This window comes from Spermophilus citellus (genome assembly GCF_964194105.1).
Source record: "Spermophilus citellus genome assembly, chromosome: 4".
Lineage (NCBI taxonomy): Eukaryota > Metazoa > Chordata > Mammalia > Rodentia > Sciuridae > Spermophilus > Spermophilus citellus.
This window is the reverse complement of record NC_138185.1, coordinates 5,023,950-5,040,841: the sequence shown is the minus strand read 5'-3', so window position 1 is coordinate 5,040,841 and position 16,892 is coordinate 5,023,950. Positions and strand designations below refer to the sequence as shown.

The window sequence follows — 16,892 nt, the reverse complement described above, 5'->3', positions numbered from 1 at the left end:
GCGCCCCGGGTCCGTGTGCGCGGACTGCCGGGAGGAGCCGGCCGGAGGGACGCACGGAGGAGAGGCGGGTCCGGAAACGGGGTTCGGGGCTGCGGCCTGCTTCTGCCCCGGGGGCTGAGAGGTTGGAGAGGGCGGGCCTGGGCTGGACCCTGCCGGCTCCTCAGGCCTCTCGGGGTCGCGGCCCAGTAGGGCCAGCCGGGCGGGAGGGACAGCTGGCCTCACCGGGGAAGGGTCGCCGGGTTGGAAAGAGGGCGGGCCGGCGCGGGGAGCCGGGGCTGGGCCGGGCAGCGCTCGGAGGGCGGAGGGTGGGAGCCCGGGGAGGGGGAGGCAGGGGGAGGGGACGCGCGGGGACTGGAAGGCGCCCGGGAGCGTTGGGGCCGGTGGAGCGCTCGGAAGCCCGGGTCTGCTCGGCCTCGCCGCTCCCTGGTGCATCACCCCGCCCCGTCCATCCTGCCGGCTCCCACCCATCCACTCTCCCCTCGGTTCCCCCGCAGTTCAGGCCCCTCTCTTGCCGGACAGTTGCAGTGACCGACGGGTCTGCCCACAGCCCCGGTTCCCGTCGGCCTCGCGTCGGGCCCGGGGGAATTTGTTTCAAAATGCAGATCAGGTCCGACCCTGGGCTTGAGACGGGCCGGCTTCCCACCCACCCTCGCAGGGTCAGCACTGGGCCCTCGCCCAGGCCCTGGAGATCTGGCTCCGTCTCTCCCCAGTCCCGTGTCCCAGTCCCGTGTCCCAGTACTGTCCCCGCACAGGCCTTTTTTCTGTTCCTTCGGCAGCTCTTGGTGTCCTCTGGGGCTTTCTCTGAGTGTCCCTTCTCCTTGGCCTGGAGTCTAGTAAACTGTTCATCCTCCAAATTTTCCCTCAAGTATCACTTCCCCAGAGGAGGCGTCCCTGGTCCCTGACTCCCTGAGTCAGTGGCCCACTTTGAAAACCCTGTGTTCTCTTTCACAAGACTTGCCCAACTGCAGTTTTGCATTTATTTAAGAAAGTATTAATGTCTGTCTGTCCTACCAGATAGTAAGGCCCACAAGGAAGGAGACAACGTTGGGTTTTGCCCTTGGTGCCCTTAAGGCACTCTAGATATTTACTAAATAAATGAGTGCAGGGCTTAGATATATTGAAGAAGGGGGTGTGGATTGTGGTCCCTGACCTCTACCTGTGGGAAATGGAAACCAACTTTGGAATACGTTTTGTGTACCAGGCTGGATGCTGAAGTGATGCTGTCCAATAGAAAAATAATTCATATCACATGCTCAAAATTTTCTAGTTTCAACATTAAAAAAGAATTAAAAGAAACAAGTGCAATTAATTTTAATAATAATGTTTTACTTAACTTAATATATTCCAAAATATTAGTATTGCAACATGTGATCCATATTAAATAGTGTTGACGGGATATTTTACTTTTTTGTACTTAATTTTTAAACTCTGGCATGCATTTTATGCTTAGGATAGCCCATCTCACTTTGTAGTGGCCACTTCCTAAGTGTTCCATAGCTAGTGGCTGCTACATTGTGCTGTATAGTGCCAGACACTTTATATACCTCATAGTGTTTTATTCCCTCCAGAGTATTTTGAGGGAACTATTTGTATCTGCATTTTACTGATTAAAAAAAAGAATGTAGCTCCTAAAAGTTGTTATCTGCCAGGGATCATCGCAGAGTTCATGAATGGAGGAGCCAGGACCTCCGTATTGAGTCTAGCTACTCTTTTTATACCTCGTGGTAGTGCCAAGGAAGTTATGAGGTACAGGAAGTGGGAACCAAACTTCTTAGAAACAATGGCACCAGTATACAGCATACTCTAGTTCGTTCTATACCAAGGTAAGGTATCTGGATGTATTAGCAGCACCTGCCTTGGTGGCTTAGAAGTATGTACAGTTGATACAGTTGAAGAAAAATACCCTACAAGGCAGTCCTTCTCTAACTCAGTCACCATACCTTGCCCAGCTGCACGAATAGCCCGATCCCGGGAGCTGGGTAGAAAACCTATACCTTGTAGCATTTCAGAGGTGCTGAGAATACTAGGCTTAAGTTTACAGTCTGAGTTCAGTGGTTGCTTATTGAGTATCTACCATGAGGCCAGCACTGTTCCAGGCCAATGGTGACTAGACAGTGAAAGTCGCAGCCTTCATCTTCAAGATGCTTACATTTCTACTTAGAAGGGCGAGACTGAATCACATCAAATAACTAAATGATGTGCAGCTCCAGAATCTGATTTGCTAGAGGCTACAAAGTGGTTGTGTGGCTAAGCTGCATGATGTATTTTTAAGCACAAATTGAATTTGAGCTCTTCTAGTCAGGGCAGTTCCATATAGTTTACTCAATTCCGATATGAAGGCTGTTTGTTGGTTTATCTTCTTACCTGTCTGACTGCTTAAAGCGTTTGACTTTAGAACCCCATTAGGCATGCTGCTTTAATTTGACTCATTAGAAGATGTTTTTCCATTACCAATTGTGTGTCAGGCATTGTATTGGCCTCTGCTCTGGAACTGAAATAAAAATAAAAGGTTCTTCCACTAGGAATAATAATAATGATAATAATAATAACAACAACATCTACAGATGCCTTGCCTTTTAGACTGATTTTTCTCCCTGATTGCCATCATATACCTTCTCTAATTTTGTCACAATCTGGCAGTGGGTTTGTTTGTTTGCTTGTTTGTTTTTATGCTGGGGAAACATGGTTACAGTTTTTATTTTTTCTTCAAGTTCACACAGCTAGAATTCTGCTAGATATTATGCTCAATGCTTTATATATGTTATCCTGTTGAATGGTCACACAACTTTGTAAGGTAGGTTTGGTTCTCATTCCCATTTTACAGATAAGGAAGTTGTTAATCCAGGTCTTTTCCATTCCAGAACACAAGCGCCTTAGCATTAACCTGCATTGCCTCACAGTTCAAGCATTGGTAGAAACCTCGAAAACATCTAGTCCAGCCCCTACGTGTAGAGCCCATCCAGAGAGGCTTGTGTTTATGGCAAAGCTGTGCTGCAGAGGGAGGACTGAACCAGGAGTGGGGGCCTAGGTCTTCTTTTGTCTCTAACTGGTAGTGTGATGTGGCCTTGCCAGTGGCTCTGTCCCTTACTTCCCTCCCTTATAAAATTAGAGGGCTTGGCCTAATTTTATGAGAACAGTGCTATGTTGTTATGGTCACTATTAAAGGAGTTGGACTCACAGCCTGGGATTTCAGTCATAACCCAGGCCTCTTCTCAGCCTCCCACCTCCTCTCCCTACTCAGGCTTCATCTCCTTGTGCAACCATGGTAATTTATTGAAGGGAAAGATTTTTCTCTCTCATTTTTGTTTGTTTGTTTGTTTGTTTGTTTATGGTACTGGGGATTGAACCAGTACCATAAACAAACAAACAAACCACTGAGTTATATCCCCAGACCTTTCTGTTTTATTTTGAGATAGGGTGTTGCTAAGTTGCTAAGTCTGGCCTCAAACTTGTGATTCTCCTGTCTCAGCCTCCACAGTAAATGGGATTACAAGTTTGTACCACTACATTCATCAGGAAACAGGGTTTTTTTGTATGGAGGATTGATCCCAAGGGACACTTAACCCCTGAGCCACACTCCCAACCACTCCCCCACCCTTAAAAATATTTTATTTTGAGACAGGCCTTGCTAAGTTGCTGAGGCTGGCTTTGAACTCATGATCCTCCTGCCTCAGACTCCTGAGCCCCTGGGATTACAGGTGTGTGCTACGGTGCCTGGCAGGAAACGTTTTCTTAAAGTTCACCTGTATTTCTGTCTTGGTTTCTGTTTCCTCTTATTTCCAAAAGTGGAGACAAGTAGTCTACAAATCCCTTCTAAACTTTCAGTTATTGTAGTTAAGGATTCGGAAAGGCCTAGATAATGGATAACCCTATCAGTAGTGTTCTAAGGGCAGTTAGGTCTGGGGAGAGCACAGAGGATATTTGTGGTATGGAATTCTGTGGACACAGCTGTATGTAGGGTACTGTGTTGAAGGCTCGGGGGACAGTTTAGTGGGGAGTAGATACAGGCTTCAGAGTCTTGCCCTCAGGTTGCTCACCTTCCTGGAGCATGGTTTCGATCCTGGGACCTATTAAAATCATCTGGGGAAGTTTTGGGGGATTGTTTTATTTTTGTTTTGGTATGTACTGGGGTTTGAACCCGACCTTCCCACATGCTAGGCAAGGGCTGTGTCACTGAGCTACTTCTTGCCATCCCCCCTTTTTGATTTTGAGACAGGATCACTTTAAGTTGACCAGGCTGGCCTTGAACTTACAATCCTATTGCCTTAGCTTCCAAGAAGCTGGGATTACAGGGTGCACCACTGTGCCTGACCTACTACTAGTCTAGGGTCTGCTTCCCAGACTTTCCAACACTGGGGTGGTGTTGGCAAATTCTGAGTCAGGGGTCTGGGCTAGAGGGGTGCTTCTGCATTGGTACTAGCCCCAGAGATGCCCCCGCTGCTGGCATACAGATCCAGTTTTAGTAGCTAGGGAAGACTGCACATAGAGAATCACAGTAATGGGCCCAGTGAAGGCCTGTATGGAGGACTGATGCACAGATGAGGGTGCAGGTAGCTGTCCCTGAGGTAAAAGGGTCAGGAAGCCACAAGGAAGAGTGGTACCTGAGCGGGGCCTGGAAGGCTGGGCAACATGTTGCCAGCAGAACAAGGCAGAGGGAACTCAGCACTACAAAGGTCCAGCCCAGAAGAACATGGTGTTTGAGGGACAGGTGGCCTGGTGAGACGGACTTGGTGTCTGCGAGCGTGAGTCTGAAAGCTAGTGTCACCCCAAAGCTATGGTGAAACTGGAGTAAGTTGGATGCTGTCCTGAGCCTCAGTACTATTCTCTAAGCTTGGGAGTGTTACAGGAACAGTCTGCAGGAGGAGAGGAGCCTTGGGGGCTCTTAGGGTAGGAGTTGGGGGGGAAGCCACACAGTATTTGGTTCACACAACCTTCTCTCTACACTTTTCTCTGTGCAGGTCAATGGTTTTTAACCATATCAGGTGAGTCCTGAGTTCACATGTCAATACAAAGGAGACCCTCAGCTGCCTGTGGTGTGGCGGTTCTTCCCTGGATTTCTAGCAGTGGTGTCAGGACCTGAGTCTCTGACCTGGAATCCCCCTCTGCACCTCAGCACATTGTGCTCATGCAGTGTGTGGACTAAGGGAAGTTGAGTCACTTCTCAGATGAGAAGATTGCAGAGGGGAAGCCTCTACTGAGATTGTGTTCTTGATTAGAAAATAGGGTGTGACCTCCAGTTGCCTTCCTGGTGAAGTTGTATTCTGTTGCAGGAAACATAAACCAAACTTACCCATGCCTCCCCCACTGAATCACAAGCCAAAGAACAGAACAAAAAGCACTCATCATCCTTACCCTTAAGGGAGTGGGGGAGGGAGAGGAGCTGGAAGCCTTCTGGCATTCTTCATCCAGAATTCCTTCTTCGGGAGGAGATCATCTTTCACTTCCTACCCAAAGATGGGCTCTCCAACCTTCTGCAGTTCCAGTTCTATGAAGCAGTCACTGTAGGGGTGATTGATAAAGCCCCTGGGACCTTTTGTAATGGTGCTGATTTTATAAGCTCACTTTCCAGAAGCTGCTTAGAGATGGCTCCACTGGAGACACTGCTATTCTTATTGTCTGTCTCCCCAACTTTGTTGAAAAGCAGAGCTTCATCCTCATACCTCACAGTAGACTCATCTTCAGCTCAGCCTCTTGTTTTGTGGTCTTTTTAACTTTCCAAGTCATCTTTATTTATGTAATGCTTTAAACGGGAGGGGTGGGGAGGGAACTGGGCTTACAGCTTAGTGATTGAGGGCTTGCCTGGCATTTGAGTCCCTGGGTTGAATCCCTAGCACAAAACAAACAAATAAATAAATAAAGAGGGTGGGAGGGAGAAGAGCTGTGAAATCCTGGCCATTTGCTATTGAACTACAGTCCTGCTGAGTGGTAGAATGAGAGGCTATTTATAATCCTGAGAATTTTGCAATGTTATTGAATTGCTTCGACCTAATTTCCACTTCCTTTATAAAATGAAAATGAAAAGAGTAAGCAAGCACGTGCTCGAAGGATTCCCAACAAGGAAACCCTTTATCCTAGGAATATTAATTATCTGAGAAATATTACTCTATTCTCATACCTCCTAAGGTTTCCATAGAGAGAAAAGCAGAAGATATTTCCCTCTTTGTTTTAACAAAGTCAGGGATGCTAAGACTGATTCTCAAGTAAAATTTGTTCTAATGTTAGAAAACAAAATTATAAACATGGAAATACTGTGTGGTTGTGTTATAAGGTGTGGGCCTTCTGCAAAACCGAAGCAGCTGCAAAGGTCCCCTTCACTCGTATACTTAAAATCATGCCAGAAAGACTTGAGACCCGTCACTCAGACTAATAGGCATGAGTTTATTAGAAGGGATAGATAGGAAAGGGGAAAGGGGGACGCTCTCAGAGGAGAAGGGTGACATGCCTGTCCTGCCCTCCTCTTTTATTGGGGGTCCCAGGGAAGTTTCCAGAAAGTTCTACCCAGGTTTACCTCTTGATTTTTGATTGACAGCAGGATGACATCAGGCTTTCAAGACCCTGCTGTGCATGACAACTCTAGATCACTTTGGCCCATGCTGATCAGTTCTGATTGGAACCTGTTCTTACAGATTTTATGGTTAATGGGAATTATCTTTAAATCCCTGAATTCTGGAATCTGGTTTGTGTAAGGATCACATAAGTCTCCCCTTCATGATAACCTGTATTCTTTTTACCTGGCATTTTGGGCCTGCATTTCTCCTGCAGATTATTTGCAAAGGAATGTAACATATCCTGTTAACTTAAACCAGACAGGGCTGCAGGTAAATTGTTTTTTTAAAAACAGCATGTGGGGTTCAGCACAGTGGACCCACTTTACAGAATTATTCCCTTTACCTCATGCTCCCATCACTCACCTCTGTCTGTTCCCTGCCAGCTGGAAGGCAGTGGGACACAGAGGTACAGGAGTAGAACTACTCGAACATTTCCTGCCATTCTTTCCCTTGGGAAGCAGACCTGTTTCCTAGGAGCCATTGTGTTTGTGCACCTTCACTGTTCACCAGGTGCCATGCTAGTTCATGAGACCACCCAGGTATACCTGACATGGAGGAGGAGCTAGGGAACAGGAGAGCTATGTCGATGTCTTGTTGAGTGTTACAGGGCTGTTCGCAGAAGCAGGGACAGAGGCCCCTATCTTATTTAGCTTTGCTGAGAAAGGTAGAGAAAGCTAAGGATGTTACAAAGAGAAGGTACCATCTGAGCTGGACTTTGAAGCTTGGTTAGGGGCATCTCTGGTAGTCAGTGAAGGAAGAAAATGTGCAGAGGTACAGAAGAGAACATGGCCTGCCTGTAGAAATCGCAGGTGGTCCAGGGAAAAGGCTGACTAGATTGCAGACTGAGCACTGCATGAAGTAATGTTTTTAGGCCATCAAGGACCTTTCTGCTACAACAGAGAACCCTTATCATACAGGTCTCTTAGCGTCATTGTGCTTTAACTTTAGATACACAAACCAGAAGTCTCTACAGAGTACCTACTGCGGATTAGGTACAAACCTATCTGCTTTCTGTATGGTGGGGATAACAACACACCATACAGGGTGCATCAGGGATTAAGTGAATCAATATATGTACAGCCCTTAGAGCAGTGCTGAGCATTGTGTAATTGTTACCTAGTTAGTGTCATCATCAAAGGAAGTATTACTGTGTAGAGAACTGTAGTGCCAAGACCTAACCTTGAGACCCAGTTCTTTTATGATGGACTGTTTGGTTTCTTTGGAGGAGGGCATGAAAGGAGATACATTGACAAGGAATTTCTCAACCCCTCTCAACTTTGTTTGCCTCACCTGTAAAATGGGAATGTTTTCCAGGGTTCTTGTGAGATCAACTATAAAATGCTATAACATGAGTACTTCAAAGTCACCGTGTAACTGATCTGTTTGCAACAAGCCAGACTTATCAAAGTGGGTTTTGCTCTCATCAGTTTAGTGTTAATTAGGTGCGTACTCAGTGTCATTATCTTATGCTAGTGATGTTGCTCTATTTTCTTACCTCCACTTCAGAATTCTTCAGAGCTTGGGGTCAGTCTTGCTCTTCGCCTTTTTAGTTGCAGCAAACAGAAACACAGACTAGCTTAATTTAAGGAGTTGTGATGATAGAATGTCAGGAATATCAGGTAGCCCGAGCATAGGAAGTACAGCCATGGAATCTGGAAAGTCACTAGGCAGGGCTTTTTCCAACTCTTTAGTCCCAGCAGCTTTGGCAGGGCTAGGGATAGTTTTGTGCAGCCCAGGTAGGCTGCCTGGGGTTTCTGGGAGAATGGGAGCTTATTAATATCTTTTGGGTAATCTGGGTTGTTGCAGATCTCTGACTTAACATGGGTGTGAGTTTTCAGAACTGCTAAGAACCATTTAGTGCTAGCTTTAACAAATGATGAGACATCCCAGGGAATGTCATATGGGACCAAGGAGAAAGTATATCTGTAAAGTACTGAGCTTTAGCTTATTTTTCTCCAAAGATAGAATTCAGAAAGGAGTTTTTAAAAATATGCAGTTTCTTAAATTAGGAGTTTCACTTTTATTTTTCTTTTTTTGGTTAAGGACTTTACAATGGTATCTTCATTTGGATTTTTTAAGTTCTGCTTTACAATCATGGACTTAGACTCTGAAGCACTTGAGACATGCTTTAGTTCTACACTAGAGAACTACAGTTCTGCTGCAGAAGAAAATGGAGACCTGGGTAAAGGGACCTGAACGCAGTGTGAGGGAACTAGGATTAGGTCCCAAGTCCTGGGGCTGTAAATCCAGTTGCTTTCCTCAGCCGAGAGAGTCATCCCAGCCTAGTGCTCTCTATTCCTACCCTGTCTACTTAATTTTAAAAGAAGAAACCAAACTAAGTAACAAATGGTCTAAAAAGCCATGCTGTACAAGGCATATGTGAGGTACAGAAACAGGCACCACTCCTCTATGGTGATGGAAACCAGGAAGAGGTGGCCTTTGAAAGGACATGAAGGAGGTTCCAGAGTATTTTTTGGGGTAATGAAATGTCCAGTATCTCATTGGAGGTAGTTGTAGGGAGGTCTGTGTTTTTGTGTTTCTACTTTGTATATGTGTAAACACACACATATTCTTAAGCATGTGACATTTTATTGTATGTAAATGTGTCTCAGTTTGTAGAAATGACCTCACTACTGTGTAGTCATGCCACCCAATTACAGCAGACGGACAGTAAGCATAGGAGCCCACCTGCAGCACCCAGAGTCCCAGCACCACACCTAGCGTGAGAACTTCCTGCCTTGCCCTGGCTTTGGAGCAGAGCCTTTCAGCTGGAAGTTACACTAATGAGTCAGTTTGTTTTCAGAGGTGTGTTGTATGTTAGGCACATAAATCCACACGAAAAGTCTGCGTGGAGCTGCAGAAGTTGTGGAAGCTTTGGGGGCCATCAGGTCAGCCCATTTCAAAACCTTTAGCCTTGATTCCCAGTGAACAGGAATTCAGGCCTGCTGAGGGGAGGAGGAAGAGCCCTGGCCAAGTCAGCTCCCAAGTTCTGTCTTTCCTTCGCCACTTACTAACTGGGCGTTCTTGGCTGAACAGAACTCTGAGCTTTTCTTTCATCATCTTCAAATGGGGATAATAGCCCTATTCTGCCTACTGCGTGGGCTACGGGGAACACTCAACAAAATAAATGAAAGCATTCTGAAAACCACTTATTTGACATGGCCAAGTCTTGGAAATGCTGATATGACATCTGGCTTCTGAAGTAGCCCACCCTGATCAGGAAATGGTTGTGAAAGCCTCCATCTTTCTGAAGCCTGTAGTGTGTAGGGAATGGGGTTTTACCCCTTTTCACCAGGGAGATTTGTAGGTGCCAGGCTGTGAGAACCATCATCTGTTTGGGCTGAAAAATTGATAGCCCACATGAATAACAGCTTAGCAACATCTATGCTGCATGTACCAGGAGAGGCGAGTGGTCCCCATTAGTGAGGCATGAAATGCGGGTGAGTGGCTCAACCTTGAGATGCAGAAAGGTCTTTTTCATTAAGAGAGCGGCCTCTCCTGAATCTGTAGGCAGGCAGTGTAAATATACATTGAAATAATCCATCAGCCAAGGCTTCCCTTCGTCAGACCTTGGAGAGAGATTCTAGCTACTGCTTAGAATACCACTAAGCGATCAGAGTTGCCTAGGATACCAGTCACATGGGCCCATCTCCCAGACTTGCTCAAAATGATTTATTTTCCTTTATTTTAGAGAGAAGTGGGAGGGGGGGGGTCAGAGGTACTTCCAAAGCTTTGTCCTCCCATAGAAGGGCCTTTGTGTGAAAGCATCCTTCCCGTTTCCTTGTGCCTAAGCCCTCAGCAGCCCTTGCCCTTGGCAGTAGGGACTAAAATAGCATTTCCTGCCCCAGTTCTCTTCCCCATTTTCTGAACTCTGCATCATCCTACGCAGAGGAGGTGCCACATTGTGTCCTTTGAGGGGGATGGAGTGGCAGTTAAGTAGGGGCAATAAGTAGGAAGGAGACCAGAGAGTGTGTGGTTGGGCCCTCCTGAACTGGGGTCTTTCCAGGATGCTGCTGAACAGAAGTAGCCTGGCTTCTTCAGCCAACCACTCGACCAAGAGGAGCCTGTCTGTTCTGGTCTGTCTTGGAGCATGTGCTTTTCTATCCCGAGGTCCCAAGACAAGAATTTGTGGAAAATTTGCTCTTCTATCACCAAATCCTCTTGACCCTTCAACTGAAGTGTCACATTGGCAGATAGTGCTGCTGGCTGAACCGTAGGTGGTAAATAGGTTTGTCCCAGTTCTTTTGCTGATTTAATCTGAAGAGACAAAGGCCCAAGGAGAGCTTTGGTACGATCTAGAAAAATTCAAACCAAGTAGTTCCATATGTGACTTCAGACGGTATCTCCAAAATAGATAACAAGAATGAAAATGAAGGCATACTCTGACTTTTTCCTTCTTCCCTATTCTTTCTCCCCAGACAGCCGTGTCTGTGTGTGTGTCTTAGAGAAGTAGGGCCCACTGGGAACGATGCCACCACCATCTGACATCGTCAAAGTGGCCATCGAGTGGCCAGGTGCTAATGCCCAGCTCCTTGAAATTGACCAGGTATGCTCCAGAAATGAGACGCAGCGCTGCAAGTAAAGGGACCTGGGGGTGTGTGGCAGAGGGTGTCTTTAGGCCTAAAGGGTAAGGACGCAACAGGAAGACTGAGCTTTCCGCCTGGCCCCACAAGGAAGTGGGTCACAGTTTGGAAGAGGCTTTCTCCTCCACAAAAGCTGTCAGGAAATTATTCCCGTGCCCCAACCTGGTCCTGCTTGGCAGCTCCTCTCAGAGCCTGGCACAACTAGCACATGATTGCTGGTAAAGGATCTCCCTTTCTCTCTTTTTCTTTCAGAAACGGCCCCTAGCATCCATCATTAAGGAGGTTTGTGATGGGTAAGTTAAAACTTCTTGTTCTGGGTAAAGCCTAAAGAGCACCAAGTCTAAAGGGACTTTGCAGGGTATCCAGTTGGCAGTCCCTTGTGTGGGCTCTTGTGGGCTGTCTTGTCTTACCAAGAAAGAGTGCTTGATGAGGCTTCCTTGAGGCTGCTGTGAATCTTCATTTGCTCTCCCAAGTGCAGAGTGTTCCATGGAAGGAGTGTTCCATGGGTCTAAGGCCACCCTCAGCGGTGTGCACTTCCTTTTGTGATACTACCCTTTACCAAAGGCGGAGGAGGTTATTTTTCAACCCCTCAACCTAAAGCTTTATTTTAATTCCACTGTGGTCCAAACAAGACACCTAATCCCTTAAGCAACTCTATTGAAAGTTATTTATTTGCAGCTTCTGGATAGGCCCAAAGGAATGACCAAGTAAGATACGCCATTTTCTTTTGTGTAGGTGGTCGTTGCCAAACCCGGAGTACTACACCCTGCGATATGCAGATGGTCCCCAGCTCTACATCACAGAACAGGTTAGTACAGGGAGGACTGAAGCAGTGCAGGTCTTAACATCCGGGTAACTCCATTTCTTGGGTAAAGCGTTATTCCCTGGGTAAAAGCGACAGCACCAGTCCTGCTCTCCTCCAGTGACTGGGAAAAAGTGAATCTGACTTCTGAGAGTCCAGGGTGCTTGAAGAGGCTCTCAGAAGGAACAAGCAAGAGGAGAGAGCCTGGCTGAAAAGCATCAGTGTCAGTTAGATTCATCCCTCAGTATCCACAAGGGACTGGTTCTAGGACCTCAGGGATATCCAAACCTGTGGATGCTCAGAAGGCACTGTATTTGCATGTGACTAGGCAATCCCCTCGTACTTTTTTTTTTTTCCAATATAAGGGATCCAACCCAGGGATGCTTTGCCACTGAACCATATGCTCAGCCCGTTTTACTTTTTATTTTAAGATTGGGTCTCACTAAGTTGCTCAAGCTGGCCTCAAATTTGTGATCCTTCTTCATCAGCTTCCCAAGGAGCTGGAATTATAGACACATGCCACCATGCCTGGCCATACCACTCATACTTGAAATCATCTGTAGATGACTCATAATACTTAACACAAAGGCAACACTGTGAATAGGTGTATTCTATGCTGTTTAGAAAATAATGACAAGGAAAAAAATCCCACTGTTCAGAATTTCTATTGTTCCAATTATCCATGGATGTGGAACCTGTGGGAAGGAGAACTGACTAGACTTTAAAGATGACCAGAAGTTCCTGTCGGTTCTGGTTGCTTATGCTATTTTGATATAGTTTCTTCATTGTTTTTTGTCTTGTTTTTTCTTTGCTTTCCAGACTCGCAGTGACATTAAGAATGGGACAATCTTACAATTGGCTATATCTCCGGTAAGTATTCTTCCCTCTTTAAGAGTTTATTAATTTAACAGTCATGAGCACCACAGGCCAGACTGACCCAGAATCTAGGACTGTGGCAATTAAAAGTAGATCTTTGCTCTCACAGCCTCCTGACAGCAAACAAACGAATAGGATGTACCTCTCCCAAGGGTCTCAGGAGGGAGTTGCTAAGGGAACTGTGGGAACTCAGACCACCTTCTCAGCCTGAGGGTTTCCAGAAAGCCTTCCCAGAGAACGGGACACAGCTGAGATGCTGAAGGATAAGCTAGAATTGCCAGAGAAAGAAGAAAATGAAAGTTTCCAAGCAGAGAAGTCAGGATGTCAGAGTACAGAGGTGTGTTCGGGAAGGTGGCTGAAGGCCTGTGGCATTCACTGAGAAGCCAGGTACTGAAGCTCTTGCATGTCCTGCCCATGGTCCACTAGAAGGAAGTGGTGACACTGGAGGATTTTAGGATGGAAGGTACATTCTACTTAGATTTAAATTTTAGAGGGACGACTTTCATGACAGTGTGGAAGATAGGCTAAAAGAAGGAAGGCTGGTAGGAGGATGAGCACCTCAGAGGCTGGTGAGGAGCGTTAGTATCCCAGTGAGGCCATTGGTCATGAAGGGACCTGAGAAATACTCACGAGACAACCCTGATGACTATGGTGAAAAACTGGATATAGACGGCAAAGGGAGAATCCAAGATGACCCCTGACTTCTGCAAGAGCAGCCCTTAAAGGTAACTAAAAAAGCCACCGGAAGAGAAGAAAGAAAACCTGGATCGTGAAGTGACTCAGGAGCTGAAGGCAGGGGAGAGAGTCAGGATGTGGGAAGGTGTGGTTTACAGTTGGTAATAAGCAGAGAGGGAAGGTACACTGAGAACAGACCTGGGAGGGCAAGCGCACATAAGATCTTCATGAAACTGTTCCAGCCAGGTTTGCTGGCATACGCCTATAATTCCAGCAGCTCAGGAGCTAGAGGCAGGAGGATCACAAGTTCGAGACCAGCCTCATCAACTCAGCAAGGCCTTAAGCAATTTAGCAAGATCCTGTCTCAAAACAAAAAATAAAAGGGCAGTGATTAAGGACTCCTGGGTTTTTCAATACCGAGTTTAAAAAAAGAAGTGAGAAACAGTTCTACTGGGAAGAGCTGGTGGCCAGATTAGTGGACTGAATGAAAGGTAAGAAGGTTAAGACCTGGAGTCACTGCTGTATTAAAAGGCTTGGTTTTAAAAGGAAGTAGCTGGAGAAGGCAGTAACTCAAGGAGGATGTGGAGTCAAAAAGACATGCTTTTCAAAAAACAGGTAAAAGGTTAATATGTTTCAGAAATCATAGTTTGACAAAGATCTAGTGGAAGGTCTCTCTCCTACTTTGGACCCAATATACCTAGTTCTCCACCTTTCTGACCCTTTGAGGCTGTTGATTTCCTTTGCAGTTTTTTGTGTCCTTGAGATGGTGTTAAGATGGGAGAGAGGAAGATTGAAGATGCAGGAAGGAGTGGGTAATTAACAGGATAGGACCTTCCTACATCAGGACACTGAGGACCTAAAACCCAGTTGGAGGGAACCACCCTGAGTGCCAGTCCCACGAAAAAGACCTCCCAGGGATGCAGCTTTGGTCACATTTGTAGAAGGGCTTCCAGGAAATTAAGGGTGTGATGGAGCCTGTTTTCACGGTGAGGGAGAGCCTCGTCCACCTGAGAGGAGGGGGGTGTGTGAAGGGAGACCACCGAACACTGAATGCCTATGTTTTGATAATGGTTTGTGTATGTCATGTTATTTAATCCTAATAGCAATGAGATTGGCCTATTTTGCAGACAGGGACATGAGGACTTAGATTAAATAACTTGCCACTTGTCACACAGCTAAAAAGTAGTCCCAGCTGGCTCTTTCCCTGTGTGACTCTGGGCCGGTTTTTTCACCGTCGTGTTTTTCTGCCTTCTCTCCTGAGCTCTTCTCAGCTTAAGAACTTCATTCTCCCCTCCTAAATTCTGCTAATTGAACATGACAGTTTGGGAGTTACTTTTCTGGAGGTACCAAAGCATTTTACAGACCTCACATGGAGTAGGTGACTTTCCCAGAAGCTCATCTCTCTGGAGCAGGAGCCCAGAAATGCTGTCTCTGGAGGAAAATTGACATTTGGGCTGGAAGTTTCTAAGTGTGATGCAGACCAGTGCTCTTCAGATTGCTCTATCCTGTGACCTTTTCTTGTAGAGCACATTCTCTCTACCGTAGGATTTGGAGGATTTGTGTGTCACTGAGAGCGCTATGCTGCTCTGGGCCCTCTTCAACAGTACGAGAGGAGAGGCAAAGGGGGGGGGGGGTTGACTCTAGCTGGTGGCCGAACGGGGCTTCAGTCACTTGCTTAACAGCGTAAGGGAAAGGACTGGGGGCGTATTGGCTCCCCAGACTCTTCCTTCCCAGCAGAGAAGGTTAGATTTTAAAAATATAGAATGATGAGGTGAGACTGTGAACTTGTTAAGTCGAGCTCAAGGAAAGGGGTGAGCTCACGGAGAAGAGGGATTGAACTGTGGCTGTTGGCAAGTAGGCAGGTCCCACTAGGAAAAGTTGGTGTGGCGGAGGGAGTGCTGTCTTCACCGGCATCATTTTCCAAAGCTGTTTTGAAGTTGTTGGTATCCAACTCCTTGGATTCTTTGTTTTCCTAGGACTGTTACTGTGGGGAATGATCATGGACTTTGAGGCAAAGTTTTTTAAGAAAAAATATCAGGGGCTGGGGATGTGGCTCAATAGGTAGCGCGCTCGCCTGGCGTGCGTGCGACCCGGGTTCGATCCTCAGCACCACATACCAACAAAGATGTTGTGTCCGCCGAGAACTAAAAAATAAATATTAAAAAAAAGAAAAAAAGAAAAAATATCAGGCTCATCACATTTTAGGATTAAGAGACCTTAAAGATCATCAGATCAGTTCACCACCCAGTGTGCGAGTTCCTTCTATAGCATATCTGACAGATGGTCGTCCAGGTTCTCATCGATTGCTTCCAGTGACAGGGAGTTAGTTCCTCTGAGAAACCTCTTCTGCTGTTTGACAACATTAATTAACAGAAAACTCCTATTAATGGGGCTGGGGATGTGGCTCAAGCGGTAGCGCGCTCGCCTGGCATGCGTGCGGCCCGGGTTCGATCCTCAGCACCACATACAAAACAAAGATGTTGTGTCCGCCGAGAACTAAAAAAAAATAAATATTAAACCAGTGTCTGTTTCTCTTGCATCTTGCCATAGTAAGTAGATCTCCCAGATCTTTCTGTATTTCCTTGGTAGGGCTGTTTTTGTTTAAAAATCCATTGACCAAGGTGGTACAGAAAAGGCACAGATAACTGCAGATTGGTCTCGGCTTGCTGCATGCTGGAACTCCCTGGCTGATCCTGTGAACATATATTCAGCAGTGTGAAAAACTAACTCTGCTGGGGGCTCAGATGTCTACAGAAAAGCCCCTGTGAGCTCTCCACAGAGCACTCACCTGCCACAAGGAGCAGATGGCATGTATTTTGTCCCTGGTCCCCTAGTCCCGGGCTGCACGCCAGCTGATGGAGAGGACCCAGTCATCCAGCATGGAGACCCGGCTGGATGCCATGAAGGAACTGGCCAAGCTCTCGGCTGACGTGACTTTTGCCACTGAGTTCATCAACATGGATGGCATTGTTGTGCTGACGAGGCTCGTGGAAAGTGGAACCAAGCTCTTGTCTCAGTGAGTATTACCACTGTCGTCTTCCAAGGGATTTCAAAGGCTTTACCACACTGCAGGGCCACACTGCAGGGCCTCCTGTTCTCATTTCACTGAGTGAGGTAAGAGTTTACCACCACCTTTGCACACAGAGCAGTGTTCCGGACACTAGAGTCCACACGGAGAGGGCTGAGTCACCGTTGTGATCCTACATCTCAGACCTGGCTGTGCTCTCACAAATTAAGTAACAGTACAAAACGGTACTATGCCAAGGGACTGTCAAAACAGGGACCACAGAAGCCAAGAAGGAAGAGATCTGCCCATGACAGACCTGCTAATGTATGGGACATGCTTGGCTTAATGAGGGGTAGTGATCAGACCAGACTGCCCCTTGTCTCCCAGGATGGATGACTGTT

At 46.5% G+C, this 16,892-nt stretch overlaps 1 protein-coding gene across 4 annotated transcripts in view; it reads left to right on the top strand.

Annotated features, from left to right (window-relative positions):
• ELMO2 (engulfment and cell motility 2) overlaps positions 1-16,892 on the top strand; it is a 39,557-nt gene that overhangs the window by 102 nt on the left and 22,563 nt on the right. For 2 of the 4 annotated variants that reach the window (XM_081292181.1, XM_081292180.1), the window contains exons 2-6: positions 10,967-11,094; positions 11,384-11,424; positions 11,867-11,939; positions 12,753-12,803; positions 16,319-16,500. In XM_081292181.1, the coding sequence (XP_081148307.1) occupies positions 11,017-11,094; positions 11,384-11,424; positions 11,867-11,939; positions 12,753-12,803; positions 16,319-16,500 (425 nt within the window). In that variant the 5' untranslated portion in view covers positions 10,967-11,016. Of the gene's footprint in view, positions 1-10,966; positions 11,095-11,383; positions 11,425-11,865; positions 11,940-12,752; positions 12,804-12,918; positions 13,147-16,318; positions 16,501-16,892 lie in introns of those variants that run through there. The other 2 variants (XM_081292182.1, XM_081292183.1) reach the window with 2 other exon arrangements.